General features: G+C 38.0%; 2 protein-coding genes across 2 annotated transcripts; both read right to left on the reverse strand.

Annotated features, from left to right (window-relative positions):
* Window positions 1–10513: 10513 nt before the first annotated feature.
* On the reverse strand, window positions 10514–14371 carry cnga1a (cyclic nucleotide gated channel subunit alpha 1a). The gene is made up of 8 exons (XM_062425932.1): window positions 14277–14371; window positions 14115–14177; window positions 13937–13990; window positions 13713–13850; window positions 13502–13606; window positions 13026–13132; window positions 11507–12117; window positions 10514–11398 (listed from the first exon to the last, which is right to left on the reverse strand). Exons 1-8 carry the CDS (start codon window positions 14369–14371, stop codon window positions 10514–10516), a joined length of 2058 nt encoding a protein of 685 aa, XP_062281916.1.
* Window positions 14372–16553: 2182 nt separating this feature from the next.
* On the reverse strand, window positions 16554–18490 carry enam (enamelin). The gene is made up of 6 exons (XM_062425944.1): window positions 18437–18490; window positions 18297–18320; window positions 18056–18121; window positions 17898–17939; window positions 17581–17655; window positions 16554–17108 (listed from the first exon to the last, which is right to left on the reverse strand). Exons 1-6 carry the CDS (start codon window positions 18488–18490, stop codon window positions 16554–16556), a joined length of 816 nt encoding a protein of 271 aa, XP_062281928.1.
* Window positions 18491–19503: the final 1013 nt, after the last annotated feature.

A 19503-nucleotide genomic window follows, 5' to 3' on the forward strand; every position in this document is an offset into this window, starting at 1 on the left:
ATCAAATCCAACCAATCTAGTAAAAACCTTTTGACCGAAGAAAGTGTTATTAATGTATACAGTCATCATTTATTTTTGAAAACAACACAAACAACACCTGATTATAATATTATTTAATGATCAAATCAGTCTATAGGAAGGCTACAGTTCACAGGCGGGTGTATTTTACCCAATACTTAATTTTTAAATTGTAATAGTTTTATATCAGCACTATAAAATTAAAGGAGTTCAGAATTAGCAGAATATGTAATTCATATATGACCGGACATTTAAAGCACGTTTGCACTATACTGCACCAGACACTGAAGTATGTAACTGCAGTCTATTGTAGATATTGTAGATGTGGTGTCATGCAGATCCATTAACAACATATTGACACCACTATGTTTTCAAAGCAGAAAAAAAGAATGATACCTTTCCTTTCTTCCTTTACAATCTTAAATAATTCACAAAGTTAGAACAGAGATACAACAATACAAACATTAAAGGTATCCCTGTGTTGTTTGTATCATTTGTTTTGTTTGTCAACAATTGGCAATAACATGCCAACAAATGAACAAATGTGGCAACAAAGGTAGTGATGATAAACACTGCTAGCAAGTAAACATGAACACAAACTATAAGGTATGTATAACATTTTAGAAATCTGCTTTTCAAATGTTTCATGAAATTGCTGCATTTATGAGGAATGAAATGGAGATTAGTGTAAATTCAAGCAGGAAGCTCCATTACTATCTATCAATCATTAATTCATTCTCTTTCCCCTCTATTTCTCTTTCCCTGTGTGTCCTGTTTTAGTATCAGCTGATTAGGGGTGATAGATTAGTTAACAAATCAGATTCCACAATGATTTATATCAGCCTATCATGTCTTAGCTGCCAAACTTTAACTATGTTCTTATCGCTGTGGCTCTCAGTTGTCATTTCAGTGTGAATCATCACTACCTCCCACCACTGTATTCACCTCCACCTCGTCATGTCAGCGTCAGATCTGAGATCACAGAGGCCTGCTTCTCTTCCCATCATCCAGATCTCTACCTCATTCACCTCATCATGTCAGCGCAGGTCTGTGATGACCAGAAACCTTCTGTTCCTCTTTTCTTCCACATCCCAATATTCCTTTATTCCTCATCACCACCAGTGTCTAGACTCCATCAGGGAATATCCTATTCTACTCTCACCTTCACCTCCCCCTTATAAATATGATGATTTGGTCTAATCACCAAAGACTTTAACATTTATTATGCAAGTTCAATAAAATTATTGTCACCTGAAAATTGAAGTCTCTCCTAATTTAAATGCTTTAATACTGTTAGACTGGACCCCCCCCCCCCCCCCCACAAATTATGAAATAACTAAAAATAAATCAAATAAATGTAAATAAAAAAGATGTTTGTAAAATGACTGACACAGTACAGTAGCCATTCAAGTGAGAAGTTGTATGTGTGAGGCCTAGCCTACAGTACGTATATCAAATTAGTTTTTCTTCTGTTTCTATGCAATCCTGCAAGTAAATGCTGATTGAAATTCATACAAGATGCTCACATTTTTGTAGTTTGGTCCCCCTGGACGTGCAAATGCTGCCTAAGGTAACATGATAGAGACTTTAATAATAAACGTGTGTGTGTAGTATGAAAATAGAGCATACATATTCAGTAATATAATTAATATGAATTAATGGGTATTTATATGAATTCTGATACTATGTCAGCAGCCAGATTTTGATTGGACTCCAGTGTGAAGTGTAATGTAGGTTTTTCTTCTTTGAACTGTAAAAGGTCACAATAACAGAAGAAAACCAACATCAGTATGGTGCAGAGAATTTTAAGGTAATCACTTACAAAAGACACTGACCTCATCTGTGTGGCTTTCTCTTTGATCACTGTTTAAACACTCAGGGGGGCTCTCCAGTTGTCTACTGTATGATCTTAGCGACCCTCATTAAAGAGCAGTAGAACTGGGGCTATTATGTTGTAATTAAAGGGATGAATATAACCAGGGATGAACCAGTGAGAAGGCAGATCTGCCTAAATGGGAAATCTTCTTTGCAAAAACACTGTGGGGAGCTGGCCTGAATGTGCTCCAGGAATACGTTTAGGTGCATACAAATTATGCTTTGACAAGTAATTTCTTTTTCCATAATTCATGGTCTTGCAGGTTCTGTGTGACAACAGTAATTCTTGTTCATTCCCAAATTCAGTAGTTCAGGACCACATGATAGATTAATGACATAAGCAATGGTGTGCTGTCTGTGCTGCTGTTGAAATATGAAGTTCAGTTCTCTGAGGAATACTGTGGGAATATATTTGTTTGAAGTTTGACAAGCATTGTATAAAATCAAAGGATGAAGAATGTTCTTGTGATTGACAGATCTGCCACTGTTTACAATTTGACCCTGACAAGTTGAGACCCAGTGAATTTTGAAAAGCTGTCAGAAAGGTTTATGTTTAAATTGCTGCTCTTTTTCCATATTCCTGTAGGATAAAAACAAATGCTCTGGAAATTACATTTTATATTCACCAACTCATTATAGAAACTTCAGTGATGTATGTCATTTATGGAAGAAATTAAATTCAGGGTATTTCTTCTGGCATTATTAGGTTTTATTGACAGACAGTAGGGACAGACTGGAAAAAGAAACAAGGATGACATGCAGCATGCATCTTATCAACCAGGCTAAAATATTGCCTCCGAAATTCAAATTTAGAAAGGGAGGCATATTTGAAATAAAAAATAATGTTATTTTTTAAAATAGTTTTTTATTTTTTTATTAAAAGGAATAAAAAGGTATTTGGAAATACAAGAAATGCACCTTTTGTGCAGTGGCTGGGTGTTGGTTTTCCGTGTTTAATTGACAACAGTTAGCATTCAGTGTGTTGTTAGTAGTGGTGTTGAGGGACCATACAAGCATTTAAATGGACCAATGTAGAATTTGCATTTACATGCTGTTTAATGTTCAGCTAATTAGCTATCCAGCCCACTTACATTAGAAGTGTGCTTTTTCCCAGTGAATGTTCACTGGCTTGATCAACAAGATAAGGTGCATGACAAGACTTTAATTCATCTTTTTAAGTCATATAGAGAGATTTTTAGAAAGAAAGCTAATGTGGTGTTGTTGTTCAGATTTTGTGGCTATGTGTTGTGTAACCGGCTGCTGTGTGACTGTCATTCAGTGTGACTGTCTGCTCTGCCTGTGAATGATGGTGCTAGTACGTTATGCAAAGATATGATTGGCTGTATAGAAACAAGATATCCATCTAATGTAGATGGAGAGCCAACATTTTTCAGTTGAATTAATCAAAAAATGGGGGCAGCATCTCCAGTTTGGTTTCTCAAAGGAGAACACATCATGTGATTTACAGAGCAGATATTTATGCAGTAGCAGACAAAAGCAATTTGAGTTCAGTTGGAGTTCAAAGTTTGAAGGTAAAAATAAAAGTTGTTAAATGACACAAAAATTCTTGGAGCTGCATTAAGCACATTGGGTATGTTATTAAAGCAGCATATGGTTTACAGTAGTAGCTTTTAAGAAGCACACTGATCAAGACAAAAGCTAAGATCCAAGTAAAAAATGCCTCATTTGCATGTGATGCATATTTTCACAGAGTCAGGTCTTGACCCTGGTCTGTTCTCCGCTCTGATCATTTTGAGACTGGCTGCCTAATGAGGTGCTGTGGGCTTTGTTATGTGTGTGCTGCATGGCAGAGACTTGATTGTCGTTAGGTAATTACATTTTTTGACATGAAATGTCATTTATGCTCGTGTCTTACTGGAACATTTCTTGAGGAAATATCAGGGCAGCAGTTGCGTAGCTTGAGCTGCAGCGTTTTCGTCAGCTCTTTTCACAGCTGCCTCTGTGGTGTGTCATAACTCGTGTCACAGCTCGGGGCTATTCACTTTTATCAATTCAAAATGTAACCAGGGACAGCCATTTATTTGCTAATGAAAGAACATTGCTTCTTAATTATCTTTATTAATCCTTACCTTAGACATTAACAGCTGAACATTACATTCCTAATAAGGATTTCTTGCTAAAGCTTTACTTTGTTGCTCTGCTTTCTGTAGTGTCTGAGTGCAAAGTGAGCGTCAATACTGACCATTAACAGGATGTCAAATACTAATCAATTGAAGGTTATCATAGGGTGTGTTTGTGCTGCTAAAATATTTTGACTCAAATTCAGAGTCACATAGTTAATACAACCTCCACTAAAATGGGCAGTGACAAGGCAGCTTACATGTCAAGGTACACCGGACATTAACCCCCTGCCCCTTTACTTTGCCCTCCACCCTGCAGGGCACACATACTTTAAGGCTGTGACACCAATCAGCAGGTGTCATTTCACCACCCTACTTGTATTCCCAACACGCAACATTAGTGTTTTATAACCTGTGAGACCTGGGGGGATAGGGCCTGTCAGTGTATTGGCAGTTTCTGTCGATACAACTCCATTAAATGAGAATTTTTCTGGGTTTTGAAGACCTGTATTCTTTTGAGTCTTTGTGCCCTCTGAGATTTAAACTGTTTACTTAAGTAAAGGTAGCTATAATGAAAAAAAAGCTAATTGCTGCATTACAACCACTTTTTCAGAGTGCTATTGCAACACACATACTATCTGGATTATTCTTCCTGATTCATTAATATATCATCATCATTTTAATATTGTGATGCACAATCCCGTTACACAGGGAAGGTGACCAGTAGTGGCCCGGAGAAAAACCAGGTGATGCGGTTGTGCTTAATGTGATAGATGGACTGAGGGGGGGACAATCCCGCGTGTGACAATTTCTTCACTTCTAATGAACTCAGCCAGCAGCTATTGAAGAATCAGCATGGTTGGCACAGTTAGAAATAACAAGCCTGAGATCCCCCTGCACTCCTCACAACGAGATTCTAGTTTTTTATCTTCTTAAGAGGAACCAGAATGTGGTCCTCCAGATCGCACTGCACAAAACAGCTAAAATCAGTGATTGTGAGGACAGGAAGCCAGCCATCATCCTGGACTACAACCACAATAAAAGAGATGTGGACAATCTGGACAAGGTGAATGGAACTAACAGCTGCAGGAGGGTGCTGGTCCGCTGGTCCTGTGTCATCTTCCATAACATCATTGATGTGTCCTAATACAATGCCTTCATGATATGGCACAAGATCAACCCTACCTGGATGCCTGAGAGTGGAACAAGAGGATGGTGTTCCTGAAGCAGCTGGGAAAGACACACATTCAAAGAAGGGAGCTCCTCCCTGACACCGCAGTCTCTGCAGCTGGTCAGGGGGCTGAATCCTGTCATGATCCACATGAGGCTTCAGCTGGGGCAGGCAAGAGGAGGAGATGCACACAAACTTGCACTGTCCTGCATTTACAAATTAGAGTTGACTGATTTATCTTCCTTATGTTTTCATAGTAATAAGAATATGGTGCCAAAAAAGCTCATGACTATTGTTGTTTCTCTTTAATAGAAGGCATTAAATACTATGTTTTGCACATTTCTGCCATCCTCTTAGATGGAGTGTTATACAATTGCTTTTTCTTGGTAATATTTACGCCTATGCAAATCCTTTACAATAATCATAATAACAAACCTCTACTTTAACAAAGGAAACACCTATGACATGTGTGTTGTAATTAAACAAATGGTGTTCACTGAATAAGTGCTGTTTTTCTGCACTGTGAAAAGGGAAAACCCAGTTAGGTTTGTGATGAGTGATGGGTTGTTTCTTCATGCAAAATAGATTTGAAATTCAATTAAGCTACTTCATTATAAGTGTTTAGTAAAGGCAGGTCAGTGTTGACTCTCTTATGACTAGGATTATACAGAATATTAAGACTACACAAAGGTCAAAGTTGTGTCAAACCCTTAAATGTGCAGTGTCTGCTAAATAGCACACTTAAATAGATTGCATTGTTTTGTTTTACTTATTAATCCTTTTATATTTGCACCTTGACTACTGTTATTGAATCATTGTCCTTCATGATGGGATTTTTTTGGAGAGGTCGATGGTATCTTTTACCTTGTCTGCCTCTTCAAAAAATGATGGTGTGGATTTAAAATGTTTTACTCATTTCTTTGCAGCATTTCTTTGGTCAAACGTCTCACTCTGTCTCTCAATGATGGACACAACTCCAGGATTTTGTATCTCATAATCTATTATAATACATTATTATATAATATATTATATAACTATAGCTGTCAAACTGATGTTGATGGATAACCAATTAGGTCCAGGAAGCACACAGAATGCAGATACACACAATGCTGCATAAACAAAGTCTTCAAGATCAACACCAAAAGACGATGTGTTACATCCCAGCACAGATAACAACAAGCTCATTAACTGATGCAAACAGCTTCTCAGGCTGGATACAACAACACACACTAATAGGAGATTAGCCGCTGCAAGGCCACATCTTACCCCTGCTGCTGGTCCGTCTGGCCCCCATTAAGTTCCACAGAGGTTACATGCCTGTTGAAGCTATACAATGTCCAATTGTACAGATGCCTGTACTGTATAATGATTTAGCATTTCAGTACACATTCTCAGTCTATTTCTACCTCAGATATAATAACAGTGTAGTGGAAATGTTTAAATGTGGTGGATTAGAAGAATGAAATAGTATAAAATGGGAATATTTGGGTCAAAGTGTATCAGATTTGTAATTAATTAGAATTTCAGTGGAGTTTTGTTGAGCCAAGTGGTGAAAGAATAAGTCTGATGATATTCTGTACCTTTCTTATTGAAAGTAAATCCCATGAAAAGTCCAAAAATAACAATACATTGATCTTACTCACAAGTACTGTCTGTTTCCAAAGCCTGATATGTAGCTATTTTCCACTACTAGTGAAAGATGTAGTCAGGTAGCTGAAGGAATTTATGACTGTCACTAATTAATAAATTCACTAGTTATCAGATGTTCTAATTATTTGCATTATAATCAGCAATTTGATGAGTTAATTGGAAAGTGAGCATTACTGCTATCACATTCAAATGATTGAGATGACAAGCAAGTAAAGTAAGCAAAGTAAACATCTTTAATGCTCAGCTAAGGGTCTTTAACTGCAGCAAATATAAAATCTAGCCCTTTTAACTCCAGTTTTGATGATTGCAGTGGTGCTAATACTGTTCAATACATTGAAACCCCTAAGGCACTGAATCCCACAGAGACATATCTCCACTGGGAAATCAGCCTTATAGGCATCAATTTCCTCAGAATGAATGACATGTGCTCCATCGCTCCACAGAGCCCAGTCTGCCAAAACATTTTCATTGGCTACTACTATTGAGTTCATGACAACACAGAGTCTGTGACATTAATATTTATACAACGTAGGGTATGCTGCACTGTTCCAGATAAAAGCATGGAATTTAAAGGAGACCTAGCTGTGTAAAAAAGATTCTAACTGTAGCAAAGACATAAACAATGTCTACAGTTTAAAATCATTTTATATTAACATACATTTACATAATAACACCTTGTACATATTTATGACACAAAGAGAAAATTACAACAATAACAACTGCTGATGAAAGCTGAGAGATGGAGTTAAAGGCTCCAGAAAACAGCTAGTAAGTGGACCTTGGATTAAGATTATAATCATGGATGGATTAAGCAGCCAGGTGAAATATGGGTAACTGGTTAAAGCCCATTTGTAATACAGTATTATGTAATATTATGACACAGGAAATTGAGTCTTAATGCATTTTGAATGCGTGAAGTGGATCTATTCAAGCTAAATAGTGTGTGTTATATTGCTCTTTATACTTCAGCTGATATTCTGCTAGTGTCAAATATTTGCAGTTAATCATATTAACATTGACTATTTTGATAATTGATTAAAACCAAATGCCAAACACTGTATGCTTCCAGCTTATCCAATGAGTGGATTTGCTGCTTTCCTCTGTTTTACATTATTGTTAATCAAATATTTTGATATTTTGAATACAGATGAAACAACTAACAATAAAATTGATTAATTGAAAAAAACAAAAAACATCTATCAATCATTAATAAGAATAATGTATGGTTTCTGTCTGACCACAAACCACTGAAAGTGAAGGGCCTGTGGGGCCCTTGAGATTTTGGGGCTTCCAAAGGTAAATTTGCTATGGGTATGATAAACAATTTACTGTCATTGTATTTTCACTAATTAAAATAAAGATGTGGTTTCTTTCCATGAATGTACCTACAATTAATGACAATTATGAAGTCAGAAAAAATTCCTGAGAGGGTGACACATGTAGCGCCTACAGAGTCATCAATTCACTGACACCTCCTTCTTACTCTTTCCACCGTGTTAATTAACACAAATTGCTTTATTTTCTTCTTGGTTTGGTTTTTTATCAATGACTTCAATAATGGATTAGAACTTGAATGTGGCTGTGTTGGTGCCACCTAGACATCAGTGCTAAGAGACGAATACAAAGGATGATCAATAGTCACATGTTCACTGGCTTACTTAAAAGAGAGAAGGTGAGTGTATAGCAATTGTTTTTGTTCCTTCAGATGTCTGGTGGCTTTGAGCGTAAGTGTTTTGTTCTGTTCATAGGTTAAGTGCGGCGGAGATGAACACTCTGTACATATGGTGAGAGAAGAAGATTTGTGAGCTTTTGAAGTGGAAATTGATTTTTTCTTTGGTTTACGTCTTTCTGAGTTAAGTCCAACATGGTCACTGATATGCCATACACATACATACATACATGCACACACACACACACACGCACACGCACACACACACACACACACACACACACACACACACACACACACACACACACACACACACACACACACACACACACACACACAGTCACACATTTAATGTAAATTCTAACATGTCCAGTAATCGTTTCCAGTGTCTTTCTGCTGAATAAAGGCCTTTACCTTCAAGTGGAAATGCTTTTCAGTTTAAAAATCCTGATGTTTTATTTTCATGGTTCAGAGCACCGTAGCTCAAAAGCATAAACTAGAAAATGTGATCTTCCAACTGCTGTCTTAACTGGAAATGAGCTTGTTTTAACCTTCATCCTATGTTCAGTAAAGTGTACAAATATTTTACGACTGAAGAACAAATTTGCTTTGACATAAAAAAATAATTGCAACATTACAAAGGAAAAAGGTGGAAAAAGAAACCCTTACTGGCATTTGGTCAGTGTTCTGTAGAGCAATTGTTCACTGTGGCTTCCATCACACATGACTAAACCACATATGAGGTGGGTTTATGTGGCGTGATGATACAGATTTTGTGGAAAAGAAGAATAGGTCATGTGTAGTTGATGTGTTTCTCTGTTGATAAAAAAACATGTGTGCAGTTTTCAAGACATCATACAGCAATTTTTGAAACAAAAAGAAATGTACCGGCTAGCCCCCAATGACCAAATTGAAATAAATGAATCCATGGATTCATCTTGAGCCCTTTTACTCAGGTCTACCAAGAACAGCTCTTATGCAATCCAAGCAGATCTCTCAGGTGACAAGGTGGCAATCTTTTCCATGTGCCTATTATTATTTATAATAATTATTTATTATTATTGCCATTAAGTCTGGTGAGATAGCATTTAGCATTTATGCACCTTAAAAATGGAAGTTTGCCTGCTGATTTTAGACTGTGTGCTCTGAAACCAAATTAAAGACCTTTTTATTCACTTAAGCTTTTCTTATGTATGTTGTAAATTATTGATCTATCTCAATTTCACACTTACTCCTCAGAGATGAATTAAATAATGAGCATCGCCAACCAAGTTTGAATTCAAGTGCTCCAGAAAGCCTGCCAGGAGGAGATTTAATTGTCTAAACAATAAATAAATGGATACAATATAATTTAGCTGTGTTATCATGCCTATAATTGAACTTTTGTACCTGCTTTGTTTTTATCATTTACTTGTATCTACTGCAATAAGAATTAGTTCAACGCTTTAATTCTATCTTGTTTTAATATGCAACTGGTGAACTGCCACTGTGTATGAGATCTGCAACAGAAATAAATAGCATTTCTTTGCCATAAACCTTCCATCTGCTTTAATGACCTTTATTATTTATTATTGATTGGTATAACAGTTGTGCAGGGAGCGCTTCAGTCCCAGAGCTTCACAAACTGCATGCCATGCCATGTGGTTACCTGCAAATCCTTGCTTTTTACTATCCTCATGTGGACAACAGTGTATACTGCAGGCTTGAGTGTTTTCCAGTATAAAATGTATGAATCTGTGTATACAGTCAACAGTAAATTATATTGGAAGTCACAATAAATAAGACAACTGAAGCCAGTATTTTATTTGAATATTTCAATTGGCCTTGTCCATTGAATTACTTTAGTTTGATTATAAATATACAATAGAAATACTTGTTTAAGTTCCAGTAGGTATTTCAGCCAGTCTCTAGTGTTTCTTATTTTTAGTCTTTTGCAGTTTTAATAATCTGTTAATAATTTAAGAAGCAAGTCCAGTACGAAATATGTCCTTGTGTAGACTCTAGGGCTACATAGAAAAGTGCTCTGTGATTTGTAGAAGCTATATGGATTTACTTTTTGTCTTCCTCTGTAGTTTCCTTGTCTTTTTCCTCTTCTTCCTTTTTCTCCCCATCTCCTTCATCCTCTCCTGCTTTTTCATCTTCCTTTTTCTCCCCTTCAATCTCCTTTTTCACCTCCTCATCTTCTTCCTCTACCTCCTCTCCTGTCATCAGCTCCAGATCAGCGATGCGATGTCTGAGAGCCTTGTCGGTGGTTGTGTAATTTCCCAGAATCTTCCTCAACTTAGTCTGCATCAGTTCCATTGAGCTGTACAATCTGTTGACCTTCTCTTCTAGCTCTTTGACCTCAGGCACAATGTTGGCTGGGTCCAAGTCTATCAGGCCATCTTTCAACAGGATCTGTCGGCCCTTCTCCTCAAGCATGCCTTTAGCATCTGGGTACTCTGTCAGTGACTCCATCAGGTCATCCTTTGACAGGCAGAAAAGATCTGAGTATCCAATGCTGCGGATGTTGGCTGTCCGCCTGTTGCCCGCTTTGCTGCCTTTAATATTAAGGATACTAATCTCACCAAAATAGCTGCCGCTTCCCAGGACAACAAACTGTGTGACACCATCGTCAGCAACTACTGCAAGTTTTCCATCTTTGATGATATACATCTCACGGCCAATATCACCCTTTTTGCAGATGTAGTCTCCGGGGCTGAACACCTGTGGCCGGAGCTTGAGCACCAATTCAATCAGCAGGCCGGCCTCACAGTCTGCAAAAATGCGAACTTTCTTGAGCGTGTCCATATGAACTTGGATGGCGATCTCAGCTTTTAGCTTGTCTGGAAGATACCTCAGCACCTCCCGTTCATCCTGTGCCTTGCCGTTATTCCACAGATAGTCAAACCACTTGATGACTCGCAACTCAAGATCCTTGCTGACCTTTCGAACCTAAGAAGGAAAACAAATCGAGAACATTTAAAATATAATGAAAGAACAGCTAATTGTGCTCATTTTTGTCAGCCTATTTTATCAGTGGAAAAAGGAATGGTTATCTACCTGCATGTACTGCTTGATATTGTCAATTCGAGCCTGAAATTGGGCTTGGGCAGCGTTCATGTTGGAGATCATGGTAGCAATGTTTCCTACAATGGTGGCAAAGACGAGGACCCCAACTAAGAAGTCCACCACATGGAAGAGAAATTCTGAGTCCAGGGCTGGAGGTGGCATTTCTCCGATAGTTGTTAGGGTCAGTGTGGACCAGTAAAGGCTGAATGCATATTTCCTCATGGGCTTCCCAAAATCAGGCTGTTCAGGGTCATCCAGAGCCGGGTAAACCCAATCATCATGGCCAAAACCAATAAACTTGGAGAAGGAGAAGTATAAGCAGGCATTCCAGTGGATGATGATGAGGATGTACATGATCAAGTTTCCAATGCGAAAGATATTGGGGTAGTTAGTTTTAGTCTCAGTCTTCGTGAAGAACTCTATCAAGCGGCCAATTCTCAGCAGCTTGTTGATGCGAATCTCTGGGTAGTCAAAACCCAGGACGAAATAGAAGATGTCAGTGGGCAACATGGAAATGAAATCCAGACGAAACTGGAAGCTGCTGATGTAGCGATCCCTTAGCAGCTTTTTATCTTTCACCATCAGGCCTTGTTCAAGGTAACCTGCATTGAAAGAGAAAGTAGTATGTAAATTATGTTGTTCATGCATAAAACACAAATGTTTTAATGTTTAATGTTTTCAAATTTTGAAGTAAAATGCTATTCAGAAGTATTTACTATAAGCTCTACAAGCATTCCTGTCACTCCTTGCACGAATGATCTCCTTTCAAATTCAAAATTTTAATCAGCTTCTAAAGACCGTTGACTTGAATGATGATTGGGCATGTCATAGAAAAAACTCATGCCATTTCATATGAGCTCATAATTTGGATTAAAAAAGTCCCAAAAAATGATAATTATATAGATATGAATTCAAATTCGTAAAACACTAAAACATTAGAAGTCCAAAATGGGTAAATACTTTTCATCAGCACAGTAAAACATTGAGTTTAAAATAATTAAAGAAAAAGTTGACATGTTTTCAAATCCATCATAATACACCAAAACAAAACCTACATTCCTTATTCTGTATACAAATGTATTCTAAAGTTCAGCTGAAGTTAATGTGAGGCTTAATAGTAGTACAAAATTATCTTTTTTTGTTTCTCTACTTGTGCTGAGCTGAGTTGGAGGGATTGGAAACCAAGAAAAAGTCTTGTACTGAAAACAAAGTAACCCTAACCCTGAAGCTAATATGAGTAAGCCTCATATTAGCTTCAACTGAACTTCAGAACGCATTATATACAGATCCAAAATTGTGGACTTTGTTGCTCATCACTTACAGTGGAACTGCTTTAGGAAAGGATCTTTTTGCAAACAATGTGGAACCGAAAATTCAAATTGCAATGGCCGATAACTTTATTAGTGTGGGTTTGTGATTTATTGTTTTAAGACAGAATCCAAAAGAATATGATCTCATCCTTTAACAGACAATGGTTTTCTTATGATTGGGAATTATGCCAGTTTTTCACCTGTTCTGGACTTGACGATTACATCCACAAGGTAAATCATGTCTGAGGTGTAGTCCAGGAAAACCCAGTAAATGAGGTAGGTGTGCTGCAGCTCCTCAAAGCAAGCCCTGTTTACAGGAGAAAAAAACCATTAGCACTGAGAGAGCATGTTTTTTTTAAATGAATCATGTTGTGAACTTGTATAAGCATTTCCTTTTCTGCACCTCTATGTCCTGTACTGCTGCAGCTGATGTCGTGCCAAGCTTACAAAGTATAAAATTCATCATTGCATTGAATTCAAATTAAATAAACTTGCCTACCAACTTATGAAACTATTGCCAGCAAGAACAGGGCTATTACTCTTCACATATATATAATAACAGGGATATGTGACCATTTCATATGAGATATGAATAGCGCTTAATGGAATAATTTGAACATTTGACCTGCTGGAAAATTGCAGTGCTGACAAGGAATCACTGACTTATAGAGGTCACCTGGCTATGATCATGGTCCAGTTGTACATGACGGGTATCGTGATGATGAACAGCCAGTTGTAATACAAATTCCCAGCAGGATTCATAACAAACATTTCTTTGGGCCTATGAGAAAAGGCAGAATGGGTAAATTAAATAATTAAAACAATGCTTGAAAAGATGTTATATTTATTGTCCTGAGGAAGATGCTCTGTCTGGATGATCCACTTACTTTTCCTTGTCCTTATCCTTGTCCTTTGCCTTTGCCTTTTCCTTTTCCTTTTCCTTTTCCTTTTCTTTTTCTTTCTCTTTTTCATCCTCCTTCTTCTTTTCTGTCTCTTTTTCTTTTTCTTCCTTGTCATCCTGGTTTCTGTAATGCAAATCAACATCAGAAAGCACTGAGCATCAAATATTCTTTTATTCTGCATTTACTAAGGATTTTAATAGGAATATTACTCTTTCTTCTCCTTTTTTTCTTTCTTCTCCTTTTTCCTTTTCTTCTTTTTCTCCCTAGAAAAGGATTAATTAAAATGTTTAATAAGGCTTGTCAAATGACTGTTGAGATATTTCAAAGTGAAACTGTGTTTTTTTACAAAGGTTTCACCCATCTCTTTATGACTATAATTGTACTTACTCTTCACTATTATTATTGTTATTCATGTTGAGCAGATAATGAGGATTTGATGGAGGCGGACTTCTGGAACAAACAGCAAGTTAATTAACTTTCTTGTTATTTCTCATTAATGTATAGTAAGTCCACTGTTAGCATTTAACATATCTTTGGAGTTTTGCTTACAGGTCATCCTCGCTGTGCTCTTCACTGTCTGTGGCAAGTTGTGGTGCAGTGAGAGGTGGCACAGTTATGTGGGGAAGGGTGGTTGTAGTGGTCATGGCAGCAGATCTGCAGTGTAGCCTGCAAAAAATGAATCAGAAGTGGAGATTTTGTGTGAGGCTAACTGGAGGTTATTGAATTGGTTTGTAACACAGTTGTGATAAGATAGGTGTGGCAGTCTTAAATTGCAGTAAATACATGTATCTTTCTCCATTGTTTAGATGCCTTATGACTACAAATGTAAGCAAATGCAAAATACTGCAACACAAGTGTCTGTATGTAAAAGAGCAGAAAGAAAAAACAATATTTTTTAACACACAGCATCCAATCCTAATAGCTCACATCTGCATCCATTTAGTACTGATTAAAAAAAATGCATTCAAATTAGCCAAATGTTTTAGGAAGTCTGTTTATTACTCCATATCTGTCATTAACATCAGGTCATAGATTTACATCCGTATCACACCAACTGCCATATTCTCTGTTTTCAGACACGTTAAATTACTACAAAAAAGTGTGTTTGTGTGACTAATCTTTTTGTGTCTAAAGTAAAGAGTACTGCATCGGAAATTTTAACAGAAATGTATCAAATCAATGTAGAAAAACTGTATTATGTGAGGTTAAATCTGCTCACACAAACTGGTGATTTTGCAAATAAAGTTTCCGAAGTGTAGTGATGAAGCATAATCCATCCAGTTTCTTGTGACTCGACTTACCTTTTCCACTAATTAATGTAATGTTGAATCCATTTTCTTTTGATCCGTGTGTAGTTTTCAGTAGTCTGTGAGCTGGTGTATCAATGGTCGTATCAATCATCGGATGCTCATTAAAATTAATATCAAAATTAATATCAAAATGTAGCTACACAGCCGACACCTTTAAGCACTGAGTCTAACTAACTGTGTCATAGAGTCTTGGTGACCCTGATAAGGATTTGTGGATTAGAGGTGGCTGAGAACAGGCGAGGCAAAGTCACTCAACCCTCTTATATGTCCAGTTCAGTGTGAGATGAGATATGCTTTAAGCAGCTCGGACAACTATGAGTAAACCTGTCAGTGTGGATCCAGAACACCGAAAACCATTTTGTGTTGACACTTCCATTTTTATCTATAACAGGCTATCATTTCCCTTACCATCTGCGGAACAGTTGAGAATTTAGGCACACACACACACACACACACACACACACACACACACACAAACACGCACACAGACACACACACACACACACACACACACACACACACACACACACACACACACACACACACACACACACACACACACACACACACACACACAGCCATCTCCTGCACAGTCAGCACTCTCAGCCATATCCAGCTCTGATCCTATTAGATCGTGCCAGGTAGTACAGATTTCAGATCAGGTGGATGTGGTCCCTTTTAAATGAATGAGAATCATGAGAGTGAAATTATATCTGAGCCTCTGTCAGTGTTAAGTTGTGTGTCTTAATAGCAGGTGATCCTCATCGGGGTACTACAATATACATCCTGTGATTAAGTGGCACTCCCTGTTGGCTAAAGTGAAGTTTGCAGTTTTATGACAACAAATTGCATAGCTTATATTACAACTGAGGAGCATTTCTGGAGGGGGAGGAGGGTTTTTTTCATATCGAATCAGTTTGGAATAAGTACAATTTATGATGACATTATAGGATGTTGTTATTAGAAAAGGAATAACATGGATTTGTCACCAGCCAATGGAGGTTTTAGATGCCATGTTTTTATGGCATTTTTTGCCTTCATTTGATCGTAGAAAGAGAGACAAAGGACAGGTTCCTGCCTGAATCAAACCAGCAATGACAAATGTCTCATGACATATTAATCACTATTGAATTTATTGAATTTCAAACACATAATTGTAAAAAGCCTTTGATCAAAGCAGAGAAAAACAGAATTGAAAGTGTCCAATTCTGACTGAAAATACATTTATTTGTACACACACACACACATGCGCACGCACGCACGCACGCACGCACACACACACACACACACACACACACACACACACACACACACACCTCTTTTGTACTTTTTTCACAAAGAGCATTACAGTTTTTTTATGTATATTTTTTACATCTTTTTCTTCAGTCTGTATTATAATGCTGAAGATTTTTCAACCTTTTGTACTGTGACTACAGTACACATTTCTGTTTCCAGCTGCTGTTCTAACTGCTTACAGAGGAGCACTTGGACTGGTAAGGTAATGAGAGGAGGATATCTACAATGGCACAGCAGGATCTGCTGCCACCCCAGTCATGTCAGTCTCTGGGGCAGCATCAGGAGCACCAGCATCAGAAGCAGCAGGGACATCTGCTACAGCCACATCAACAGACACCTCAGGGGCCGCTGGCGCAACATCAACAGGAGGCACATCAGCAGCAACAGCATCGACAGCAGCAGCATCAACAGCAGTAGGATCAACAGCAGGAGCATCAACGGCAGGAGCATCAACGGCAGGAGCATCAACGGCTGCAGCATCTATGGCCGCAGTATCAACAGCAGCAGCATCAACGGCAGCAGCATCAACGGCAGCAGCATCAACTGCAGCAGCATCAACGGCAGCAGCATCAACAGCAGGAGCAGCAGCATGAATGCCAGCAGCATTGACTGGTGCAACATCTACAGGGGCGTCAACCACAGCTTCTGGATTTGCTTCAGGCACCACGGCTGGCTCAGCCTCAGATGCTTCCACCTCCTCTGCCTCCTCTGCCTCCTCTTCCTCATCAGAGTTAAGGGGGGCAGCAAGAGCAGCTTTAGGGGCAGGGTTGCCATCCTGTGCCTGGGAAATAGACAGGATATGAATTAGTGTGTACGTATGTATGAGTTTACATACAGTCTGTTTTGGTCATCTACTGAAAGGAGAGCTCCACTGATTTTCCACATGAAAATCGGTTTACTAATCATGGAGGGTGCGACTCAGCCTGTGAAAACAGTTGCATAATGTTCTTTGTCCTCTGGGAGAGCTTTGTCATGAGAAAATGAATTAAGTGATATCACTTGAGTATTTATCTCTGGTCTGATGAAAAGATGCCATACTTTTTTAGCTCTGTTTTAATCCAGTCGAGATGCTTTTGTTGTTAATTCAGGTTAAAACCTAATTTTATATCATATTTAATCATATTATCATATTCTGTGCTTGCTTTTAGTTAGGGACATTCAGCAGGAGGAATTGTGCTATTTGTGAGCACGCAGTAGTAATAACATACAATTATTCTGTTCAATAATATGTGAAGATGGTTGCTCACCTCTGTCTCCTCCTCTGATGTATCTCCAACAGCTTGAGGGAGGACGACAGCTGGCTGGGCTGGTGCAGCTGGGGCCTGCATGAGTGAAATCATTTACATTCAGGACAGTTTAAAGTTGAGGAAGAATTGAAGTTTCCTTCAGTGCTGATATACACTTAATATTGATGCCAAAACTGTCTCAGTCTGAACAAATGAATACTTTGTGAATAAGTTACACACAACTTCAGTAATTATGACTATTTTTATGTTAAAATACATTTTTACAGTTCTGTATAGTAGCTAACGTTATATTAGAGTCTAACAGGAAACGAACTTACAGGAGCATCTGCAGCAGGAAGGAAAGGGTTTCCAACTAGTCCCTGAAATAGTATAAATTAATGACAATGTTTAATTATTAATGCCAAGTAATCTGAATGTACCAGACGTTTATCAATATTTCTGTATTGGGGTAAAAATAAAATGTCCACCCACTAACCTGCTGCTGGTAAAGCCTGTACATCTCCATCCACCTCAGGGCCTCATTAGCATGTGCTGCAACCTGCTGAAGAAATACCAGACATCTCCAGACATGTACTGTAATTAAGCCAATTATCTCCTCTCTGTCAGACATCTATCATGCTGTACATTTGATGACATGACAAAAACATGGTATGACATGTCTTGGCAGACAGACACAAAACTTCACAGACCAGCCCAAAAAAGCCTTTTTCTCTTACCTCCTCGCTTTCACTCCCTGGAACCTGTTAAACAAAGAAGAGAAGTGAGCAAGCAACAATGATTTTATGCCATTATGAGCATCAATATTTATGGATCAGTCACCGGACTCAGTGACATATTATGTTCAGGAAAGACTTACAGGGGCAGCCAAGGCAGTGACCAGCAGGCACATCATGAATATCACTGGCTTCATCATGACTGTTTCTGGAGAAAAACAAAGCACACTATGACAAATATACTACAGTTTTCTTAAATTTCTTTGATAAACAAACACTTTAAATTGAGGAAAGATTAAGAACATCAGCAGTGTTAGATTCCATCTTAGAATCCATCTCACCTTCTTCCTGGCGCAGAGAAAGGCTGAAGATGTGTCTCCTCACAGATGGAAAGAAGTCTACTTCATCCCTCAACATGGATGCCATTTATATACTGGAAGATCCTGTGTCAGCCAATCACATCCAGTAAAACATGCAGAAGTATGTGTTTGAAGAAATCTCCTTACACTTCAAAGCTGGAAAAAAGGGCATGTATGGTTAAGTCCTCTTATTTAATTACAAGTTGTGCAACCATGCTTACCACACATACCCCCCTCTGTATTGCCCTACAACCAAATAGACAGTATGTAGCTGACATAAGCATGACAGTAATCACTGGGAAGCAAAACTGTGTTTGATTTGAAAACATTCAAGTCAGACATCATGTAAGACTAAAGAAGTATGTATCCATCAGTTAAGTTGGTGCAAAACTGGGATAAATACTACTGTATACTAAAAATTACAGTGAAATACTGCAAATACTAATGATAGTGACAAGGTAGGTCCTAAGATCACACTATTTCTTGCTGTAAACCACACATCAATGGAAGATGTACTTTAAGAAATTAAATTTGGATGTTGTTTACATTTCAACTACTGGTACAACTACAACTACTAGATAATTGCAGTTTTGACCATCAAAACTAGAAGGTTTGATTGCAACATAATAGTGTTTCAGGAATACATTATTGTGCTGATTTGAAGGAACATAATCAAGTTATTTAAAACATTCTGCAGGCGTTGGACTGAGTAATACTGCTTTCCATGCTTCCATTCTACATACATGTTAGCAGCCGTTTTCTCTTGCAACTGTAAATGGGCCGTGTGTTTGCAGCATAAATGTATTATAAGAGCTGGATACTGGATCAAAATTGGTGCCTAATTCTTCCAG

Source organism: Scomber scombrus, chromosome 2 (genome assembly GCF_963691925.1).
Source record: "Scomber scombrus chromosome 2, fScoSco1.1, whole genome shotgun sequence".
Taxonomy (NCBI): Eukaryota; Metazoa; Chordata; class Actinopteri; order Scombriformes; family Scombridae; genus Scomber; species Scomber scombrus.

Coding starts and splice junctions, on each gene's coding strand:
- cnga1a (XM_062425932.1), bottom strand. CDS start 14,371: ATGACCACTACAACCACCCTTCCCCACATAACTGTGCCACCTCTCACT. Junction 14,178..14,276: donor GAGCACAGCGAGGATGACCT/GTAAGCAAAACT, acceptor TGTTTGTTCCAG/AAGTCCGCCTCCATCAAATC. Junction 12,118..13,025: donor AATCGTCAAGTCCAGAACAG/GTGAAAAACTGG, acceptor CTTTCAATGCAG/GTTACCTTGAACAAGGCCTG.
- enam (XM_062425944.1), bottom strand. CDS start 18,490: ATGAAGCCAGTGATATTCATGATGTGCCTGCTGGTCACTGCCTTGGCT. Junction 18,321..18,436: donor TCACTGCCTTGGCTGCCCCT/GTAAGTCTTTCC, acceptor TTTGTTTAACAG/GTTCCAGGGAGTGAAAGCGA. Junction 17,656..17,897: donor TTCCTGCTGCAGATGCTCCT/GTAAGTTCGTTT, acceptor TCACTCATGCAG/GCCCCAGCTGCACCAGCCCA.